The 21,115-nt window shown below is 37.4% G+C and overlaps 1 protein-coding gene across 19 annotated transcripts in view; it reads left to right on the forward strand.

Annotated features, from left to right (window-relative positions):
* The window catches only part of PPIP5K2 (diphosphoinositol pentakisphosphate kinase 2), a 52,341-nt gene that overhangs the window by 246 nt on the left and 30,980 nt on the right, over positions 1–21,115 (forward strand). For 15 of the 19 annotated variants that reach the window (XR_005627133.1, XR_005627135.1, XR_005627137.1 and 12 more), the window contains exons 1-8: positions 11,743–11,886; positions 13,985–14,180; positions 14,542–14,632; positions 15,576–15,661; positions 16,943–17,097; positions 17,453–17,554; positions 19,332–19,493; positions 20,596–20,717. Coding sequence is in view for 12 of the 19 variants with exons in the window: in XM_039705651.1 (XP_039561585.1) it covers positions 11,743–11,886; positions 13,985–14,180; positions 14,542–14,632; positions 15,576–15,661; positions 16,943–17,097; positions 17,453–17,554; positions 19,332–19,493; positions 20,596–20,717 (1,058 nt within the window). In the remaining 7 variants the exon portion in view is untranslated. Of the gene's footprint in view, positions 1–4; positions 341–11,483; positions 11,887–13,984; positions 14,181–14,541; positions 14,633–15,575; positions 15,662–16,942; positions 17,098–17,452; positions 17,555–19,331; positions 19,494–20,595; positions 20,718–21,115 lie in introns of those variants that run through there. The other 4 variants (XM_039705652.1, XM_039705653.1, XM_039705654.1 and 1 more) reach the window with 4 other exon arrangements.

The following is a 21,115-nucleotide window of genomic DNA, read 5'->3' on the forward strand; positions in this document are numbered from 1 at the left end:
GGGGGGGGGGGGGCCAGGACAGCGGCGGCGCCGCCTCCTAGGGGGATTGCGGGCCCGCCGCGGGCAGGTGTGGTGGCCGTTCCTTCCTTTCTCCCCGTTCCCGGCCCGGCCGGGAGGCAGGTGGGCAGCGCGGTGGCTGAGGCGAGCGGGAGTTCCCGTGAGAAGCGGTGTCGCAGTGGGCGGGCAGCGCAGGAGGTGCGGCCGGCGCCGGCTGCTGCGTCGGGCACGGCCCATGTGCACGGTCAGCGCTTTGTCTCTGGGTTGTTCTCTCGGACAGAAGCAGCGGCGGTGCGGCACACCGGGTGTGTGAGGTTGCAGTGTTCGGTGCTGTCAGTGTCAGGTGAAGCGTTTTGGTACAGATGAACACGGGTTGAAAGGTGTTGTGTGCCTAAACGGGGATGGGGAGGGAAGTAATAGAGCACTTCTTGGAGCTCTGTGTTTGGAGCACTCTATTAGCATCCCAAAAACTTATGATAAATTCAGTATAAAAGAAGCTGGAGCAAGGGAGAAGGCTGTCTGTAATCAAAATGGGGGGGTGGGGGGGGCGGGGCGGGAAGCATCAGAAGAAGCCGCAAAGTTGAGAATTAAGTGTCAGGAGCAGAGATGAGAGAGGCGTAAAGACTGCATGTCGTCTGTTACCTTTATTTTTGTTTTCGTGGTGTTTTCCAGAACGTGGGAACTTTATAGAATATTGGTTAGTTTGAAAATGCTGGGGGTTTGTCACTTCTTTTGTTTTCCTGTAGTTAGTCGCAAGCAGGAAGACTGGGGGATAGCTGTATCATAAGCACAGGGAAATAAGTAGTTTTCTTTCTCATACTAGCTACTTCTGCTACTGGTGTACCTTTACAGCTGTTTGTAACAGTGTTTCTGCATTGTGGTATCACTCTTTTAGGTGCTGTTTCCCTCTGTCTGTTTAGCCTGTATCTTTCCAACTTTTCTGCATCCCTTATGTATTATCTTTGTGCTCAAAGTAACAAGCCAAGGCGGTTGTTTTTTTCCTTGGAGTATCAAAGTTCTTATTGAATCCATCTTTGTCTTGGTGAACAAGGTTTGATTCAATCAATAACAAAACTATTCTTGCAATGTAAAACTTTTTGTGGTATATGGTCATGTAATATGTCTCTTGTAGTTCAATATGTGAGAAATTCAAATTTCTATACTTACTGGCTTGTTTTAGTTGTCTTATTCTTTCTTTTGAAGAAAGTTTCACCCTTCTAGCAGTTGTGATTAGAACAGATCAAGCCTCCAGAGGCTGAGCCAAATGAACTTGGGTACAGGATTTTTTTAATTGATTTTTTTTTTTTTGCAAATCCTCTCATCTCTACAAAGTTGAATTAAAGTTCTTTGTGAGAATCTGGAGAAGCTGTTTTGACATCTCTGAGTGGGATTTTTAAAATTTTGGAAGCCACCCTTCCTGAAACATTCAAACTTGTCTCAAATATAAATGACTTTATGTGATATGTTTGACAGAATTTAATTTAGAAAGGAACTTGAAGGTTAATGAATGTGAAGGTTGTCTATTCTGTGGCTATGCAGGAGATAGTTAAAACACATGCCAGATACCAGTTTGTGTAGTTTGCCAGTTTTAAAATAACACTGCCTTTCTGTGTGGAAGATAAGAGAATGATATTTACTAGATGCGTTTTTCTAGACTTCTAAGGCTTTTTTAACACTTCTGTGTTAAAAAAGTATTGATTTCTTTTGCGGTTTCAACTGGAGAGTTGAAATATGCCTGTGATACTGCAATATTTGAAGATAAAACTCAGAGTTTACTTGTGCTGAAAAATTACTCTTCTGCTGGTGAGCTGTTAGGGAAAAATAAGTTCTGCAAGCAAAGAACTTAGTCAGGAAAAGACCCATTGAAGTTATTTCACTTTAGGTTTGGTAATTAAAAATTGCTGAAAATACTTTGCCTAACTAACTACATAATTACTGGGAGAAAAGGCAGACATGGGGAAATCAGCCAGTAGTTACTGTTTTTACTGTTTGAAAACTGGAATAGTTGTGCTTTGAGACTAGAAATCTTATTTTTGAACAACTAGAAGGCTTGTATTTCCTTGCTGCAAAGCCTCTTAACAGGCTCCTGGCTTACATGGCTGTTCTCAGTTTTCTGTCACTAAGATACTGTAATACAGAGGATCAGACTGAATATTACTTTTGGTACAAACATCCAGTACTCTTGGAAAATAATAAGGGTCCCTGGAAAAAGACTTAGGCAACTGAAACTTGTTAGCTAGCCTACCTATACAGAGTTTTGAGCAATGTTAGGTATTCTTGAGCAGAGTTGTTTCCAGTAGGAAATGCCAATAATGTGGGTATTTCTAGATTCCTGATGCATAAGAGTGGGTGCTTGAAAGTTTCACATTGGTAGGATTTGGCAGACTATGGACATGTCTTCTGCTTGGAATACTCAATCTGCAATGCTGATTCCCTGTCCTGTAAAAAGCAATCCAGAGGCCACCTTAACAACGCCCAAAAAAAACCCAACAGCACAACAAACAAACAAAACATAGAAACCCACTTAATGGTGAAGAGAGAAAGTGAAAGGTTTATAGTAGCCTAGTGGTTAGAACAGTTGAATGGAACAGGATAAATATTATCTCTGTGCTCTCCTGTATCAGAGGTTTCAACTCCCTGTTTTCTGTTAATCAGAAGTGTGTCCTAACCACCAAGCTGAAAAGTGTGTAGGTAAAAACATCTGCATGTGGACATTACTGCTGAAGATGGAGTATGAGTAACAGTGCATAGTTTTATCCCCCAGAAAACACCTTCATTGGCCACCAGGTATTTACTAAGTAGAATCATGAAGCAGATCCTCCTGGGGCACTTGGAAGATAAGAAGGTGATGGATGACAGCCAATGTGATTTCACTAAGGCAAATTTGACAAATTTAGTGGCCTTCTATGAGCACCTTCCAGTAAGTAAAAGGAGGCTGACTATAAGAAGACTGGAGAGGGACTATTTAAAAAGGTCTGTAGTGATAGGACCAGGGGGAATTACTTTCAGGATGAGGAATGAGATTTAGATTAAATATTTTGAAATTCTTTGCTGAGTGGGTGGTGAGGTACTGGCACAGGTTATTCAGAGAAGTGGATGCCCCATCCCTGGATTTCTTCAAGGCCAGGTTGGATCAAGCTTGAAGCAATTTGGTCTAGTGGAAAGCTCCCTGCCCGTAGGGAGCTTTGGGGTTTGGAACCAAGTGATCTTTGGGGATCCTTCGAACCAAAACCATTCTATGATGCTTTAATATACAATGACACATTTTTTTACATAACTTCTCTAATATATTCATTTATTCATCCATAAAAAACACTTGAGCGCTTAATATGATCCCCAAAGTAAAAGAGGGCTCCATCCTGGAACAGCAGTCCTGTACATGTGTCTGCTCCATGGGCCACAGCTCCTGCAAGGTGCTCCAGCACAGACTGTCTGTGGGCTACATCTACCACCTCCAATGTGGGGTTCGCTATGGCCTGCAGGTAGATCTCTGCTGCACTGTGGACCTCCACAGGCCAACAGGGGCACAGCCTGCTTTACAGTGGTCTGTGGGGGAATTTCAAGAGCCTGGAGCACTTCCTATGTGTCCTTTCTGAATGACTTTGGGGTCTGCAGTGTTGTTTCTCTCAGTTATTGTCACCCCTCTCAGCTGTTGTGCAGTGTTCTTTACCCTTTCCTAAATACCTTATAGCAGAGGCATCACCAGCATGGCCAAGGGGCACAACTTTTGGCAGCAGCAGGTCCATCTTGGGGCTGACTGGAACTGGCTCTGTCTGACATGGGGACAGCTTCTGGTGTCTTTCACAGAAACCACCCCTGCAGGCCACTCACCACCAGAACTTTACCAGGGAATCCCAGTGCAGGCACTCACCTGGCAAGGAAGACTCCTTTTATTCTTAAGAAGGTTTTTTTCAGGTTTTGGTACAGTGAAACTGGAAGGTGGATAGTCTCTTTTGACATGGCAGTTGCTGTAATTTTTCTGGTTGAGTAGCGTATAAACTGGTATATAGTAATGTTTCTCGAGCATTGCAAAAAGTATCTGCAGTGCTCCCACAGACAGAAAGAATTTAACATGTTTACAGTTGTCATTTGCATAGATTTTTTTTCATGTGGCAGTCTGAGAGCTGTGATTGGCTTGTAGGCAGTATCAGTGTCTGGCTAAAAGCAACAAATAAAGGCTACTTTTCATCTTTTCTTGAGATTCTTGTAATGATTAGGGAATATATTAGCATATTGTGAAATCTAGAGCTCAGTGTTTGTTTGATGCAAGATTGGAGCAGGTGACTTAGTTCTTTAAAGCTGTGTGATGTAGTCTTTATAATTCTCTTTTTTTCTTTGTTACCTTTTTTTAGCCTATTTCTTGTCTATTATTTTGCATATCAGTGAAGTTTCCTGCCTAATGTTACTGAGAAGAGCTGAGTTACTGAAGGTGATGATAAACTTCGCAAGGCTATTGAAGTTAGTATTTGCTCGAGAGAGACAGAGGTTTTTCTCAGCTTTATATACTGTACTTGGACCTTATAAATTCCAGTACTTATTTGAATCCCTTATATGCCCTTGAATTTTCGTGATTATTGTTTGATTATTTATTGTTTGATTTGTTTCTTTGTGGGTTTTTCTTTGTTGGGGTTTGGTTTGTTGGTCTGTTTAGGTTGTTTGGGTTTGAGGTTTTGTTATGTGTAAAAATTATCAGGCAGTAACTATAACATTCTTTGTGTTTAAGAGATACTGGGATAGAGCTGTTCAATAAATATTTTTCAGATTTAGTCCATCTCAGTAATGTGCTGACAGGTACTACTCAGCAGCTCAAAGGATGTATGCGGGGAACAGAACAACATCTGTATGTAAATGTTAATTTTTTTATAATTTCATGACACAGGAGAAATTTTGTGTTTGAATTCTGTTGAGTTTTAAATTGGAGAATATGTATCTTTTGCTGTGTAAGTTACAGCAATAAACAAGTCACATATTTACTGTCAGCATTGTCTTCAGCAGCTTTTGTGTTTGCCATCCTTTTCCTCCTTTTCTGCTTTTTGACTGTCCTGTCTCTTCTCTCTTCCTGGTTGTTTGTCAGACTTGAAAATATGCTGTTGTTGAGTATGGGTTAGTAGTTCTAAAAAAGTCTCACATTTAAGTTTGAAGTATTATCAACTTTTTTTGAATCATCTGTAGAAAGGTGTCACACATGCAAAGAGAGCTCTTGGGATTGCAGTGCTCAGTGCCCTCAGCTGTCAGACTCCAGTGGTCCTGTCTTCTTCCTGTCTGTCCTCAGCTTCCATCTTGTTTCCTCCTTATGCTTTCTTTCTTGCATCACCAGCAACCCAACAAACTGTCTGTCTTTGGTGGTTTCTTACACCATAAATCATATTGCAGACTTTTGAGTTTTGAAACTGGTAAAAAGCCTCAGCAGGAGTCAGGCAAACATTTTTGCTGCTAAATGTACTGTTAATGAAAATATTAGCTATAGTGGTTCTAGCAGGAAGATATTGAAAAACTTTTGTCAACTTGAGACTATTTGAAAAATTGCTATTAACATTATTTGTGGTTTAATGATGTAAGTTAAATTGCTGGAAGCTGATAAGGGATGTAGTTGGAATATGCCTACAACGTGAAAAAAGTAAAACTTTAAAAGTGTCCTGGGATGACTTTATGATGCTCATTTTCCCATTTGTCTGTTTGGCCCAGAAAAAAGTTTTGCACCTTTAAGACTGGTTCTGAGAGCGAAAGGGGAAAAAGAAGTGTGCAGTTTGTTTTTAGACACTGAACGCATTCCTCCACATTCCTACTCCTGGACTGTGTTGTCTGTGGACGAACAGACAGCAGGACAGAGCACTCCTTTGCTTTTTAGTTAGTTTTTGCTAGCTGAGGCAGAGAAGTTCCCTGGAATGTGGTTTTTCTTTTTCTTTGGAGCTGTTTAAACCTGCTCTGGACTGAAAACCCAGAAGAGCACCAGGAACTCCCACCTGTGGCCCACTGAGCTGGGTCTGGGCTGCACCATTTCCAGTGGAGAACTGATAAGGGACTCAGTGAGCCGAGCTACAGCCTATCAAGGGACTTTCTAAGTTTGTCATCTCTTCAGAGTGGCAAGAGGTTTTATTGTTTAATATTCTATTTTTTGTGTGTGTGTGATGGTGAATGCTTTGCCTATTAAATAAACAGTTTTTTCTACTTTTCTCCAAATAAATCTTTTCCTGAACCAGTTTGGGGAAGGGCCACTTGAATTTGCTTTCTAGAGGAGCCCCTTTGGAGGTTTTCTCCCAAATTTGTCCTAAACCAGGACAAAAAGGAGCAGTATGGAGGTAGAGCACAGGGCAGTGGTCTGTTTTGTTACTGTTATGAATATATATGTGCGTATAAAATCATGTAACAGATGAACACTACTTTTGATTCTTTGTTACTTGTTTGTAAATTCCACAATGTAAACTGTTTTGATATAATGGCATTTTAAAAAGTTGTTTTCCTCGGTGGTTAGTAATTTTAAAATATTTTGTAACTATTTAATGTACGACGTGTTGTCTTTTTTCCTTGAGATAACAGATAAGAAGCACTTTTACTATAGTTTTGTTCCATTAGTGTGCAGTATAGAAATTGTATATTTATTCTTCTGATGGCTGCAGAGACACGGAAGACAATCTGGTGAAATGCTTCTGTTTGTACAGGAGTTGTATATGTTCTTATTAGTATTCAAAATGTGAGTGTCAAAACTTTGATCCCCTTTTTCATGAGTGCTCAGACCACTCTTGCTGCATTGAGCTGATTTGTTGCTGAAAGTTACTGGAATGATAATATTTATTGTGGTCTAAGTAAATATAAGAAACACCAGAGCTGGATTCCTGAGCTCCTGTAGAATGGGGTAGAATGGGGTCCGGAAAACTGGATATATCTGTTAACACAGTGAGGACTAGGTTTTGGCTTATTCTTTCAGAACATTCTGTGGAATTCCCTTGACAAGAATATTCTTAGGGAAATTGAGAGATGTGCCATTAGAAGAAAAATTGTAGAGCACCACTGGAGTTAACACAGAACTTGGAATACAGGGCACAGGCTATCAAAGTCTCTGATTTTATATATTTAGAATTGTTTCTTATCCCTTTTGGGATTTTATTTTTTGGTTTGTTTTTTTTTGTGGTTTTGGCCATAGACATATGTTGCAGACAGGCCACACATTTGGTTGAAAGTCTTTTTAAGAACATCAGTACATTTGTCAAAAAAATGAACATTTTTCAATTTATAAGCTGTGAAAGAGAAGCCTTGTGTAACAGGTGAGGTTTAAACAGAACATAGTGCAGTTAATTTGACCTGGAGATGTCATAGCGTAGTGGGAGATGGTTGTCTGGATGTTACTGATGTTACTCTTTGGGAATAGGTCAGTGTATGTTCCAACACAAAGCTTTGGGTTTTGTCTTGCTTACAGTGCAGTTGTTCATGGCTGAGATGAGTACATAATTGTCTAACATTCACTGTTTAATGAGGCTAATGAAGATATAACATAAAGTATCTTTGCCCTTATATTGCTGCTGCTGCTTGCTTCTTAATATAGAAAAATGGGGCTGGGAAGACTCTTACATGCTCAAGGGGCGGTAAAATTGAATTCTGCATAGTGTACCAGGTACTTGAAGCTTCTTCGGTCAGCACTAATAGTATTTCTGAAGCAGGAAGACAGTTCCACCTTCTTGCTCTGCCATTTATTATTTCTCCTTGGCATACAGCTAGAGAACCATGAGTTAACTCAAGCTTGGTGTTACTGCATTTTTTATGTCAGGTCTACACCACTGTAGATGGTGTTTGGGAGACTTGTGTAAGTTGTTCACTGTAGTTGCAGTCACTTAGTAGTTCTCTTTGCTTGTTCCTTTTCTTTATTTATTTTTATTTCAAATACCACAAGAAAGAAGGGGATACCTCAATTTTTATTGTAAGATATGGGGGGAAAGAATTTTAATTCCCATCTCTGAAAGCATTAATTTTTAAAAATAGATAATTTATTAAATATATCCTGGCACAAATTTATGGTAATGACAGTAGCTTACAGTATCAGTTGTCAGGGAGCTAAACTGGCAACCATCAGCAGTTGGAATGCCAGTTTATATGCGGTTCAGTGAGTTCATAAGCCTGAAAAATGTCAGTATCCATTTCTGATCTGTAGTCTTCAATGTTACTTTTATAAATGGTGTGAAAACTCTGGGGCCTAGTGACAGTAGCATGGAGTGACAATCTAGTTCTTCATTTGTGTTCAATGGGTGAGCAATGTTTATCTTGGAGAAAATAATCTGTTAATTCCAGGAGAACTGTGTGGCTGTTCAAAGTCTGTTTTTTGCACATGAAACCCTACTGCAATGTACTTGCCACCCATAACACCAACATTCTTTAATGAGGAAGGTAGCAGAACAGTGAGTTTTCAGATAGGATTGTTGGGAAAGTAAGTGTTTCAGATAGTATCTTTGTAGACAAATATGTTGCTCTTTCCCTTCTGTCTACTTGTGTCAGTTTTACTTGCTTTGAGAAGTAATCCTTCTGGGCTAGAGAGATTTGGTTAGTGTCAGATATTCCCATGTAATAACCAGTCATCAATTGTACACAAACTTCGTAAGTTCTGCTGCTCTCACAAGGTGTGCTACAGGAATAGGTAGGGGAAAAAAGGCCTAAAAATCTTAAGACCTTTGACTTAGTTTTTTCAAGTCATTGTTCTTCCCTCATTTTCCTGAATTTTAGAAATCCGTTAGGAAACGGTAACCAATATACAGATTTTGGGTAGTAGGATGGAAGATGATACAGGAGGAACTTCATTTTTTGGCTTCATCAGTGGTTTTTTGGGGGCATCTTTTTTGGTTTAATACTTTTATAAAATTCTGTGTTAGTTGCCAGTACATGTTGGCAATAACCTCTGCCTTTCTGATGCTTGCTAGAAATAGGATTTGGAAAGGTCTCTTTCTTTACCATGTCATAAATAGGATTAATTTACATGAACGCCCAATTTCTAGCTCTTGTGACAGTCAGATGAATTAGGGGTTTGAAATTCTTCTTGTTCTTATTGCTTGAAAGGCAAACAGCTACAGTTCCACATTCTAAGGGAAAGTAATTTTGGTAGCAGAATTGAAGAAAACCAGATACATAGCAAATGCATTTAAGAACTAAATCTTTTTAATCCTCTTCTGTGAGCCCAGGTTCCTTATGCTTAGAGCTCAGTTTCCATTCTGGGTCTGAAGTTTTTGTATTTGTCTTGGGGTGATTTTATGATGATACTTTATTCCTTGATCATCTGTATTATGCCCGGAAATGTCTGCAGTATCTTTAAAATGAATGAGGGGACAGGGCTAGAGCCTGGGAACACTAAGCATGGACTCCGTTCAGTCTCTCTCTCTCTCTCTCTCTCTCTCTCCAGTGTATTCTGGACAGTTGGGTGGACCGGGGACATTGCATTGTTCTTTTGTTGGATTAGGTTTTTAGGGTTTTTTTGCTGGTTTGAAGCAAGAAGGCCCTTCCCTCCCCTTCCCTCCCCTTCCCTTCCCTTCCCGGAACTTCCCTTCCCTTCCCTTCCCTTCCCGGAACTTCCCTTCCCTTCCCGGAACTTCCCTTCCCTTCCCGGAACTTCCCTTCCCTTCCCGGAACTTCCCTTCCCTTCCCTTCCCTTCCCTTCCCTTCCCGGAACTTCCCTTCCCTTCCCTTCCCGGAACTTCCCTTCCCTTCCCGGAACTTCCCTTCCCCTAGCCTGGAGGTTGTACTGGGAATCCTCTCAGCTGCCTTTTTGGCTTTTTTTCCCTTGAACTGTTTTTAGCTTGACATGTTTTTCCTTTTGGCCTGTCTGGGGAGCCAGCAGGACCACCCTGAACCTGAGAGCTTAGAAGAGCGGAACCAAAATGAGAAAGGACATTAAAATCCACCAACTTTGGCTGCTGCAAGGAAGAGACCCATGCCAGAAATTCAACAGTTTTCCCATCTTCTCTGCTCCAGGCTGCCATGTGATCTTCTCTTCCCCTTCACAGAGGAAAAAGGGATCAACTGCCATTTTATTCTGGGACACACAATCAGCCTCTGTATTTTTTTCCCTGGGTGTTTTTCTGAGCTTTTTTGTTCTGTCTCTTGGTGGGTGCCTGGGTGTGTGGAGGATAGGTTTCTGGGAATTCGTTTTTAGCATTTATTCAGTACTTTTCTATGCCTTAGGGCACCCCAATGCCTTTTTTATTTGTTTGCTTGTTTTTAATTTGGTTCTTTTGTTGTTGTTAGTAAGTGGGTCTTTTGAGGTTTTTTCACTGGTATCAATTTCTCTCCTTGGCAGAAGAAAAGGGAGTTCTTGAAGGACTTTCTCTCTTTAGAGGAAATGCTCATTCCAGGACATTTTCTCCTGAAACTTGTCTGCAAAACTGAGACAGCATTGTTCACCCACACCTAGCCTGTGAATTAGGACAGATTCTTTCTGGCCAGCTTTTGCTTTGCTTGCCATCCCCCTTCATGTTTGACCACTAGTGGGAATTTACTATTGCTTCACTTAGTTCATAGGACAGCCAAAGTAATTTTCACTGATATTTAAAAACAAATTCAGTTCTGCTGAGACATCACTATGGAATGGCACTTACGCAATGCTGTACAGGTGAACAACCTAACCCATTGGATCAGATGAGCTTCTAAACTGCTTGTAAAGTAACTGCTTGTTAATTTTGCAAGTAGTAGTGATGCATTATAAATAATCTTATAAAGCCATATGCATCTCACAGCATCAGTTACCTTGTTAAAATAACAGATACCTAATCTGTGGGTCTGTTTCTTTATATAAGTTATTTTGCCAATATTTTATTTTCACATGACGGGTTAAAAGGGTATAATGTGTATTCACTGCTACGTTAGTGGTTAGAAGTCCTTTTGTCAGAAGGCAGTGCTAGTGTCCATCTCGGTGATTTTTAATTTTTCACAGTGAAAATAAGGCAGCATTTTGCTGCAAGCTGTCGCATTCTGTTTGCACAGAAAAGGTTCACTTGAGTTTTAAGACTAGGCTTTTTTTTAAATAGTCCTAATGTCAGGTTTATGTTTTTCACTAGCACAGCAGTAGCAGACAGAGAGTAGTCTGTTTGCCATTGTCATTTGATCACAAAATTTCTGTGGAAAAAACAGCCAATGCCATGGATAGTGAGTTAAATATTGTAAATATTGGAGAATAGTTTTGTTGTGTGTTTCATGTAAAATATATACTTTCCATTTAAGCCTTCTGAAGTTAGGAAAAAAAATGCATTTGCCAGCTTTTACTTCTGTGAGTTATATTTTCTGTTTCTAAAATTTATGCATCAGCAGTTTGATAGTGATGTTGAAACTGTATGCTCTAAACATACATCTAAAAGTGTAGACTGTGTGTGATGCACACTGTTTTTTTTCTGATGCTTTGCTCAGAGGTACATAATTGTCCAAACACTTTTTCTAAGTAGAAAGAATTTATTTTATCTGCCCTTATCAAGTGTGTCTTTTTTGTTTTGTTTTGGTTTTTTGTCTATTTCTTGTAGGTTAAAAATCTACAATACCATCTCAGGGAAGCAGCCGTGCACTGTGAGTTTCTTGGAGCTGCAACTCTGATTAGTAATGACCAGATGATAACGAGTTAAACAGTGCCTGGTAAATATCGTAATCACAGTGGCAACTCTGCACAAGCAACATCAAAGAGCAGGGGACTTTGGTGTTCCCGTGTCAGTAGGAAACATGCCCAGGATCTCAGCTGCCAGCATGCCTGCAATTTTTACATAGATTTCTATAGGTCTTGTAACCATGTCTGTTAATGCAACAGAAAATGATCCTCCCAGATTCTTTGTGGGTGGAGAAGATGGAGAAGGATTATTGGATTCAGCCCGATCTACAGATTATGAACACTTCTATGACCATGGGGAAGAAGAGGAGGAAGAGTATGATTCTGTAAGTACTGTAGGGGCATTTGTTTACTATTCTTTGTTCTCAAGCATTATTTTTGATTTCAAATTTTTTGTCAAAAATTGTTTATAAAAAATACTTTTTCAAAATATTTTTCAGTATTTAATTATTTTTCAAAAATGGCATTAGCTCACATAAGTCTAGTACTGAAATGGTGTTCTAAATTGAGAAATTGTTCATAGTCAGATAATGATGTGTCAGTAATGTTTGGAAAAGAAGAATACTGAAAAATTAAGTATACCTTGAACTGTGAAAGAGATGTGCTTTATTTTACAGAGTTTCAGGGCAACTGAGGTTGATGTGCATGATTTGGAGCCTTGATTTGGATTCTGGAAATAAACCTCATGGTGGCATAAGCCTCTGTTTCATTTATTTGGATAGTTGGAAGCAAAATAAATTATTGAGAATTTTTCCTTGGCTGCTGTCAACTGCTTCAGAGTTAACTTTTGATTTTTTTTTTTCCTTCCTTGTCTTGGTGTATTGAAAGAGCATACAAAGTTCATCTTAATTATACTTTAGTTTATTGTATCTGTAAAGTGTTCTGAATTGTATTTTGTGCACCGAGCTCACCAATTTTTAGCTTGCTTAAGACAAACTCTTAATGGTATTATGCATGACTCTTTGTGTCTTTTTTTTAACTCTTTGTTGTTTGTTCTTTTTGCAACATTCATTTTCTGGAATAGATTAAATTTTCACTAATTGTGAATTAGTCTACAAAGTTTAAATGCAAGACAGCATTGCTAAAGTACTTCCCATGATTAAAAGTAACTGGAAATGCAGAGTAGCAGTGCAAAATTAGCAGCTCAGGTAGCTCAATTCAGTGAGTCTGTTTTGGCAAGGGAAGTTAGCTGGCTAGGTTTTCAAACAGCAGTAAGTTGAATTGAAGGATTGCTCTGTGGGTTTTTTGTTTGTTTCCTTTATAAAGCAGAGTAGGTTGGCCGTTACCTTTAGAATTATCACTGATGGAAAAAAATTATTGAAAGTTTAACATGAAAGTAAACATAGAGTATACAAAAAAAGTGAAACTGTTTATGCACTAAATAGTTGAGAAATTCAGAAAAGTAGTTTCTTGTTTTCTGATTTTCCTTTTCATAATTCACTTGTAATATTAGGTGATGAGAGGCCTTGTGACTGTTAATTATGTGGGAATCCAAAAAATCAGAGGGTTTTGGGAAAGCTGCAAAAGGCAGGCCTCAGAGACAGCAGAACTGTGATTAAGCAGTACCCATAAGATTTGTCAGCAGAAAAATTATGTAAGAAGTAGAAAAATAAGGACAAATAGAGCAATGGTGTGTGTATTAATGCTTGTCTAGAATAACTCCCTAAGCTGAAGAAAAGTATATCTAGTGATATATTAAGAAGTTCTAAGTTTAATAATGGAGCTCTGTGCATTGTGTTTTAAGGCTTACAAATGAGTATTGTATTTGAAATAAGCAAACATTGTTTTAACCAAAAGTATGTGTGCTTAGAGTTGTTAGATAAAACTACTGTCAATATGCTTTTGCTTTGTGTAATTAGTCAAAAAACTTATAAGTTGTAACATTAAGTTCTTAGTCTGCTACCTAAGATGTGAGCTGCTGGCATCTTCCCATTGTCATAACCATGTAATGAGACTAATGCTGGAAAATAAAACAGCTCAAGATGCGTTGCTCAGCAGTCCCGTCCTGTTCGTGATTTGTACATAGCTCCTGGACAGCAATAAATTAGGCATAAAAAAAAGACATAATTGACAAATCAATTACTAGTTAATTCCAGAGTAAGCCATAAATATGATTTTGTAGATTTGAAACTCCTGACTTACCCTTTGATCGTGTCTGTTTGTTCCTGGTAACAATACCCGAAAATATAATATAGAGCTGTTAAACAGTTTCATTCTTGAGGCATTTTTTGTGAGGATGCAGTGTGATATGCTGCTATGCTGCATTTTGTTATCTGGTAACAATTTATCTGACTAAAAACTAAATTAATTGTAGCATGTGAATTTCAAGAGAAAATACCTGCTCTAGTATTGTGCTGCTAAAACCCTGTTGTGTTTTGAGAACACATAAAAATTACTTTTCCCTTCCCCCTACCTCCTTTCCAGCCACCAGAAAGACAAATTGCAGTTGGGATATGTTCAATGGCTAAGAAATCAAAGTCCAAACCAATGAAAGAAATTCTTGAACGCCTCTCCATGTTTAAGTATATAACTGTGGTGATATTTGAAGAGGATGTTATTTTGAACGAGCCAGTAGAAAATTGGCCTTTATGTGACTGTCTCATTTCTTTTCACTCTAAAGGTAAATCTTGTAATAATACCATAAATACTTGTGATCTAAAATTATTTTATCTAAAATCTAAATTATTTAAGCTCTTTGAAAGTCCTCTTAGTTTTTTTGTCAAAGTTTTGTTGGATTTTCGTAGGAAGTGAATCTTTTTTCTTCTTTAATATAATACAACTGACTTCTAAAGTGCAAGATTTTTAAAAGATACTGTTTACATTGCTTGCGAAAGTGTTGTCTGACACAATATAAGAATAGCTGTCCCACTGGTTAATACGTTTGAAGCCAGTGGAAATAGTGATGTAATGCAAGGTTCCAACCTATTTAACTGGTAATGTGTCTTGTAATTTTAATTTGTTTTTCTTAATAAACCTTTTAGGGTTTCCACTGGACAAAGCAGTAGCTTATGCAAAACTCAGGAATCCTTTCATAATCAATGACCTGAATATGCAGTATCACATACAAGACAGGTAAATAACACTAATCACCTTCTAAAGCAAGCCATTTTTTTGAGACTATAAAAATTTGTTGTTATTGAATAGCAACAGTTCCAGTGTATTGTCCCTGCCCATGGTGGAGGGTTTGGAATTAGATGATTTTTAACATCTCTTCTAATTCAAACCATCCCATGATTCCATAATTGTACAGTACTTTAAATAAAATTACTGTGAATTTTACACTTTATTAATGTATGCATACTGTTCTGGAATGTGTCTTCAGGTGTGTTTTTTTCTTTAGTTGTTTTTGCATTGATGTATCTGAAGATTTACCAAGTTAGAAATTTGCTGATACATTTTTCCAAAGCTTAGCAAATAAAAAAAGTTTAAACTCTTAAAATACATATAGGAGAGGTATGTATAGCAGCTGTACAAGTTTAGATAATTGTAGAATTAATGTGATTTACAGTATTTTTTTTCTGTAAGGATGATACTTAACAGAAGTTGTTGGTACTCAAAGGCTGTGTGGTTATTGAAAGCAAATTTTCTTTTGGAGCTGAGATCATGCATAGCAAACATTAATAAAACAACAGTAAGCAACATAGATGAACACTGAAACCTTCTCAACAGTGAGCAGACTTGCTATTTCGGATGCCTTCAATTCAGTTCTGTATAAAGTTGAACAGTTGAAAATCCCCTTTAATTGTGTGCAGATGTCTGATGCACTGCCAGATAGGAAAGGACTGGCATTGCAAAATGCTTTTTTATTGATGTTGAAGAGATCACTGCAAAGGTACAGCTGTGTCGGTGACCTTTAAAGCATTATATTAGTAAATAGGGTATTATATATGTAACCTTACCCTGTGTGATTTGAAAAAAAAATTGTTTTTATTTTTCTCCTCCTTTACTTATAGATTGTAAAATGCAAATATTTGCAGGATTTGCTGGCTCATTTCTTCATGTTATTTTCTTCTAGAAGAGAAGTCTATGGTATTCTTAAAGCTGAAGGAATTTTACTTCCTCGCTATGCAGTTTTGAACCGTGATCCAAACAATCCCCAAGGTAAAAAGAACAGAGAGAAAATACCAACCATTAGTATCTCAGTGTTTCCACTGGAGAACAATATGGACATAATGAATAGCTAAATATCACTGGCTAGACAATTAATTTTTGCATTCAGTTTGATTTCTATGCCGGCATTTAAAGTGTTGTTGTGGATTGACCTCTACTGGCTATGGGATGCAGTATGTGAAAAAAAACCAAAGAGATTGAGGCTGTGTAAGCACTGTTCAGAATTAACAAAAACATCAAGACTTTTTTTGTCACAAGTTCAAAATATAGCACCATATCAGCTGCTGTGAATAAAATGAACTCCATCCTAGCCAAAGGCAGTGCAAGTATGGAACTGAGAAGTATGATTCTGACACCATACATCTTACAGACATAATAGAATAGCTAGAATATAAGGGGCTCCTTACTCAAACTGAGCTTCTAATTGTGTCACTAAACAGAGCAGCATTCAGGATCTAATATTAACCACAATTATTAGTAATTTTCCTTTAGAAAGTGATATTGACAGAAACAAGTCAGGCTATTGAATTTTCCTCTTCTGAGTATAAGCAGCCATATATTTGAAGTCTGTTCTAGATATGCCTGCAGATGCTGTACTGTGACTATAAATTGGAATTAATTTTTTGTGTACCTCCAAAAAACTGAAACTTCTTCTACTAAAATGAAGACTTTAAGCAACAGTAAGAGATTGCAATGACAGATCAAAGGAATTTTGCATTAAAACGTCTGTGTGAAAAAAGGACACTTTTATGCTTCAAAAGTGAAATTAAAGCTGCTGCTTGCAGTTAACCAGTATTGAATACCAAATTCCTGATAGCAGAGGACCTAATTTTATGTTCAGGGGCATCTATCACACAGTATGAGACAGTTCTAACCCTGTGGCATCTGACACCACACTGTGTGTACTGTTCATCTGCCAGCTCCCTGATATTTTAGAGAAAGGCACTGAAAAAAAAAAACAACAAATAGCACTTTCCTCTCTTCAAAACACTTCAAATATACCATCTTATGCACCTGCAGGAGACAATTTCCTATCTGATAGTGAGGGAATCATCAGTAATTCCAGAACATAGTATTTAAATAACTTAATATAGACATGGTACAGCAAAAATATACTGCATGTGATCATCAGTCATTGTGCAGTCAGTAAAAATCAGAGAAACAAAGATGTAATAGAATATTATTATTTCAACCTGCAAATTATTGTAGATCTCTTCATAACTGTATGCATTAGTATACTGTTACAGCTCTATTCTTTGCACTGTTCTTCAGAATGCAACTTGATTGAAGGAGAAGATCATGTGGAAGTGAATGGAGAAATCTTCCAGAAGCCCTTTGTAGAAAAGCCAGTTAGTGCTGAAGACCACAATGTTTACATTTATTATCCAACATCTGCTGGGGGTGGAAGCCAGAGGCTCTTTCGAAAGGTGAGGTTGTGGTGCTAAAGCTATTGAAAAGCTTTAGGTGTCTAATAGGATTGCAGAGTAATTCTGTCATGTCCTGCTTGCTTAGGAATAGTGGCAGATCAGAGAAATTTCAGGAGAACACACAGATTGAATGAAGGCCTATGTTTCTTGCAGTACATTGTTAGCTACTGCAGATTCTTAGCACACACCATGAATGTACTTCTAGAATCTTAGAAAAATCTTTTGGCAATGGTCAAAAATTTGCTTCATTTGGTACATGAAGTTTTTTCTCAGCACAAGTGTGTTATTTTAGGTAGTTTCGAAGTTTCTCAAGCAGTATTCTTTGAGTTTTTTAATGGAAAAATACATCTTTCAGATTGGCAGTAGAAGCAGTGTTTATTCTCCTGAAAGCAGTGTGAGGAAAACAGGCTCCTATATCTATGAGGAATTCATGCCTACAGATGGAACTGATGTGAAGGTATGACAACTGCGCATTCTTATTTATATTTAGAATGATCAACTGCTCAAAGAGCTTGTCAGTTTTAAATCTCGGTCAAGGATTAATTTGAATTGCGTTTTACTACAGTTCATAAGTAAAAAATGCAATTTTGATTCTAGCTAAACATAGTACTTGTAGTGTAGAGTAGCTGTGCTTGCATTGTTAGAATCAAGTGCTGGAGGCTTGCTACCAATATATTGTCTTTCTTTTTCTGTGTTGTATTAGTGCCAGAACAGCATCTTCTTTCCCATGCTAACAGGTGATGCCTAGTTATTTTATCTGAAGGTTAAAGATTACAAAGAAATCTAACAGAAGTAGATCTTAGTATGCTAATTAATAAGCAAAAGTTTCTTGCTAAAATTTTATGATAGAGTCAAAGAAAATAACTTTTGTGGACCATATCTGTAATAATTTTCATTCTTTTGTTCATTTAGGTTTTTAACAGAGGTATTAGGTAGAGAATGCTAAAACAGAGTAATAACAAAGTAGGTGTTAAACTACTTGTGAAGATTACTTCCTTTCCCTTTCTCTTCATTTTGGCTATTTTAAACCCATTTCAAAACTTGTGGAACCAATGTTTTACAATATGCATAACAGATCACCATATTTAGACAAAAAAAGTGCAGGTGTAGAGAGTGTGAGGTCTAATCCAAAAAGCCCTTTTATTAACTGCAGTCAACTTCTTGATATCACTTGATGGTGCATGCGGGGAATATTCTTCTCTTGTTCTCAGAAAAATGTCCTCTTCTGTGTGCTCTTCTGAAGGTTATTCTATGCAAGAGTTTGCAACAGATTAATTTGTGTTTACAGATGTTTGTGTAAGAGCTTTAGAAACTTTTTGCAAAGATTCTTGCAACCAGAAGAGATGCAAATGGCTTTATGATTAGGGACTATTTTGGCTAGTTGCCATGTAGTCATCAAGCAGCAGTAGACTTTTAATACTCCAAATAAGTAGTGGATTTTTTAACAAGACTATCAACATTCTATTAGGCAGTTTCACTAAACTTACCCTCTTACCTGAATTCACTGTATTGGCACTCATCTGCTTTAGCTGAATACTTTTTTAATCAATGCTTGGAGTTTGTTTTTTAATTAAAGAAACTGTAGCCTGTTTTAGAGAGCTGCTGACAAATCTCTTCTAGCATATGCCCCAAACCCTTCAGTGAGCATCAAAACTGCAGTAGAGATAACACAATTGTTCTCTCAAGCTCCTGCTTGGAGTTATTCTCTTAATTTAAAAAGTATGTCTGCATTTTAGACAGGACTAAACAAGGCAAGGATCTGCCCAGCTTTAAGGTTGTCATCTTAAAGCTGGGCAGATCCTTGTTTTGTTTAGTCCTGTCTAAAATGTAAATGTGCTTTTTAAATTAAGAAAATAACTTAATCCTGCAGCCAGATTTCCATAAGTAAACTGAACTACTTCTCAAGTTAACCTGTTTTCCAGGTTCTGCAGATGCTTTGGAGAAGAAAACTTTTACATCTTTGTACCATCATAACTGAGAAATTCATTTTTATTAATTGAGTTTTTATAATGACTCTTTTTCTTGTTTTATCCCAGGCTGTCAATAAATGATGTGTGTTCTCTGAAGGCAGAGAATGCCACTGATGAAGATACTTCAGTGTGACCTTTTCAATGATGGAAGCAGCTAGTATCTTTTGATGTTGTTTTCATGTTTGAGTTATATGCATACATTTTGCAAATTTATGCAACATCATTTAAATACCCTGGATCAAGACCTCCTGTTTTTCAATACAGGTGTACACAGTAGGTCCAGACTATGCTCATGCTGAGGCCCGGAAGTCTCCAGCTCTGGATGGCAAAGTAGAACGAGACAGCGAAGGAAAAGAAGTGAGATATCCAGTCATCCTGAATGCAAGAGAGAAGTTAATTGCTTGGAAAGTATGCCTTGCCTTTAAGGTACGTTGATTGCTTTCCTATCGCATCAAACATTTAGTGTTAATTGTTTGTTACATGCAATTTCCATAGGGTTTTAGTGCATGAGCCAGCAGTGGTAATTAGTGCAGAATTCCTCGGAAGGTGGAAAGTTAAACTTCCATATGACATCTTTTCTTAATCAAGAAGGATTTTTCCTTTAATGTATTGAAAAGTTCTGGATAAATTGCTTGCGTTGCATTAGTTCCCTAAATTTACATGTTGCTAATGTGCTTTGCTAGCCAACAGTTGTATCTATTTTGTGTATAATATTTTCACACATTTTTATAATAGTTTCTAAGTTAGCAAAACACAGTTTCACTCAAGTTTTTGTAACTTCTGTTACATAGTATTTTCATCAGGTACAGATTTATTGTTAATATGGTACTTATATGATTAAGTACTACTTGAATAAATTGGTATTAATTTCATCGTTTCGACTTTTGTATAATTTTAAGATTGCTGTATAGTTACAAGGATTCTTTTGTTCAAAATGTCATTCGGTCTCTTACCCTCCTTTCGCCTCTTTTATAAGAAGGCTTTCAGTCTGTCTCCTTTATCTGTATGTGACTGTGATGGCATTCTGTAGGGTGTGGGCCTCTATCACAGAGGAGCTTTGAGATCTTAAAAAGTAATCTGTTGAAATAGCTTCCAATATCCTCTACTAATGATGTCAATGGTATGTTAATATCAAAACTATCTTGTAAAATTTTAACAAAAAATGGTTGTTCAATTTTCTTGAACTGCCATCTTAAAAACTATATGTAGTGGAAAACGACTGTCAGAAAGGGAGACTTGTAGGCCCATAGTTGCTGTAAGTCTTGAAGTTTGTCCTTCTGTGAACTTGACCTTTAATACTAATACTCTTAGGAATATGCAGGAAACATAAAATCAAGTTGGGGATAGAAAGTTAAAAACAGGAAGATGTTTGCATGATGTGGGTGAACCTAACATGGAACTGACATAAGGTAGTAAGTGTAAAGTGTGACATGTTTTGGTCATGTTTTCCAGTGAATACCTGATTAAAATACAAAATTTTTTAGAATAAGCAATCCTAAATCACTTGAACTTTCATTCTTTAAAACAGCAAACAGTTTGTGGCTTTGATTTGCTGCGTGCTAATGGACAGTCCTATGTCTGTGATGTGAATGGCTTCAGTTTTGTGAAAAACTCCATGAAATACTATGATGATTGTGCTAAGATATTGGGGTAAGAGTTTACTGATTTATTTCAGTTTTGCTTATTAACTCCCTTGCATATTATTGTAGTGTATGTACTGCCAAATTTCTTATTATTTACTTATTACTATGAATTATTTCTTATTACTATTAATAATATTTCTCATTAGTATTAATTATGACTTATTTATTAAAATTAAATAGAACATTAAAAGTCATTAACATAGACAATTTAAAAATCCTTAAAGAAAATCCTAAGTCAATTAAAAAATACTAACTAAATTCCTTATTCCTAAAATTATCCCAAACATCTGAGTTTTTAAAAGTGCTTATAGCTAACTGAATAAGTATTTTGAAATCAAGATTAAGTTCTTAAAGGTAGCTGAGATCTTTTCAAGTTGTGAAGCACTGCTGCATGGTTGTAATTGC

The sequence above is a fragment of the Passer montanus genome, unplaced genomic scaffold (genome assembly GCF_014805655.1).
Source record: "Passer montanus isolate IOZ18808 unplaced genomic scaffold, ASM1480565v1 scaffold182, whole genome shotgun sequence".
Taxonomy (NCBI): Eukaryota; Metazoa; Chordata; class Aves; order Passeriformes; family Passeridae; genus Passer; species Passer montanus.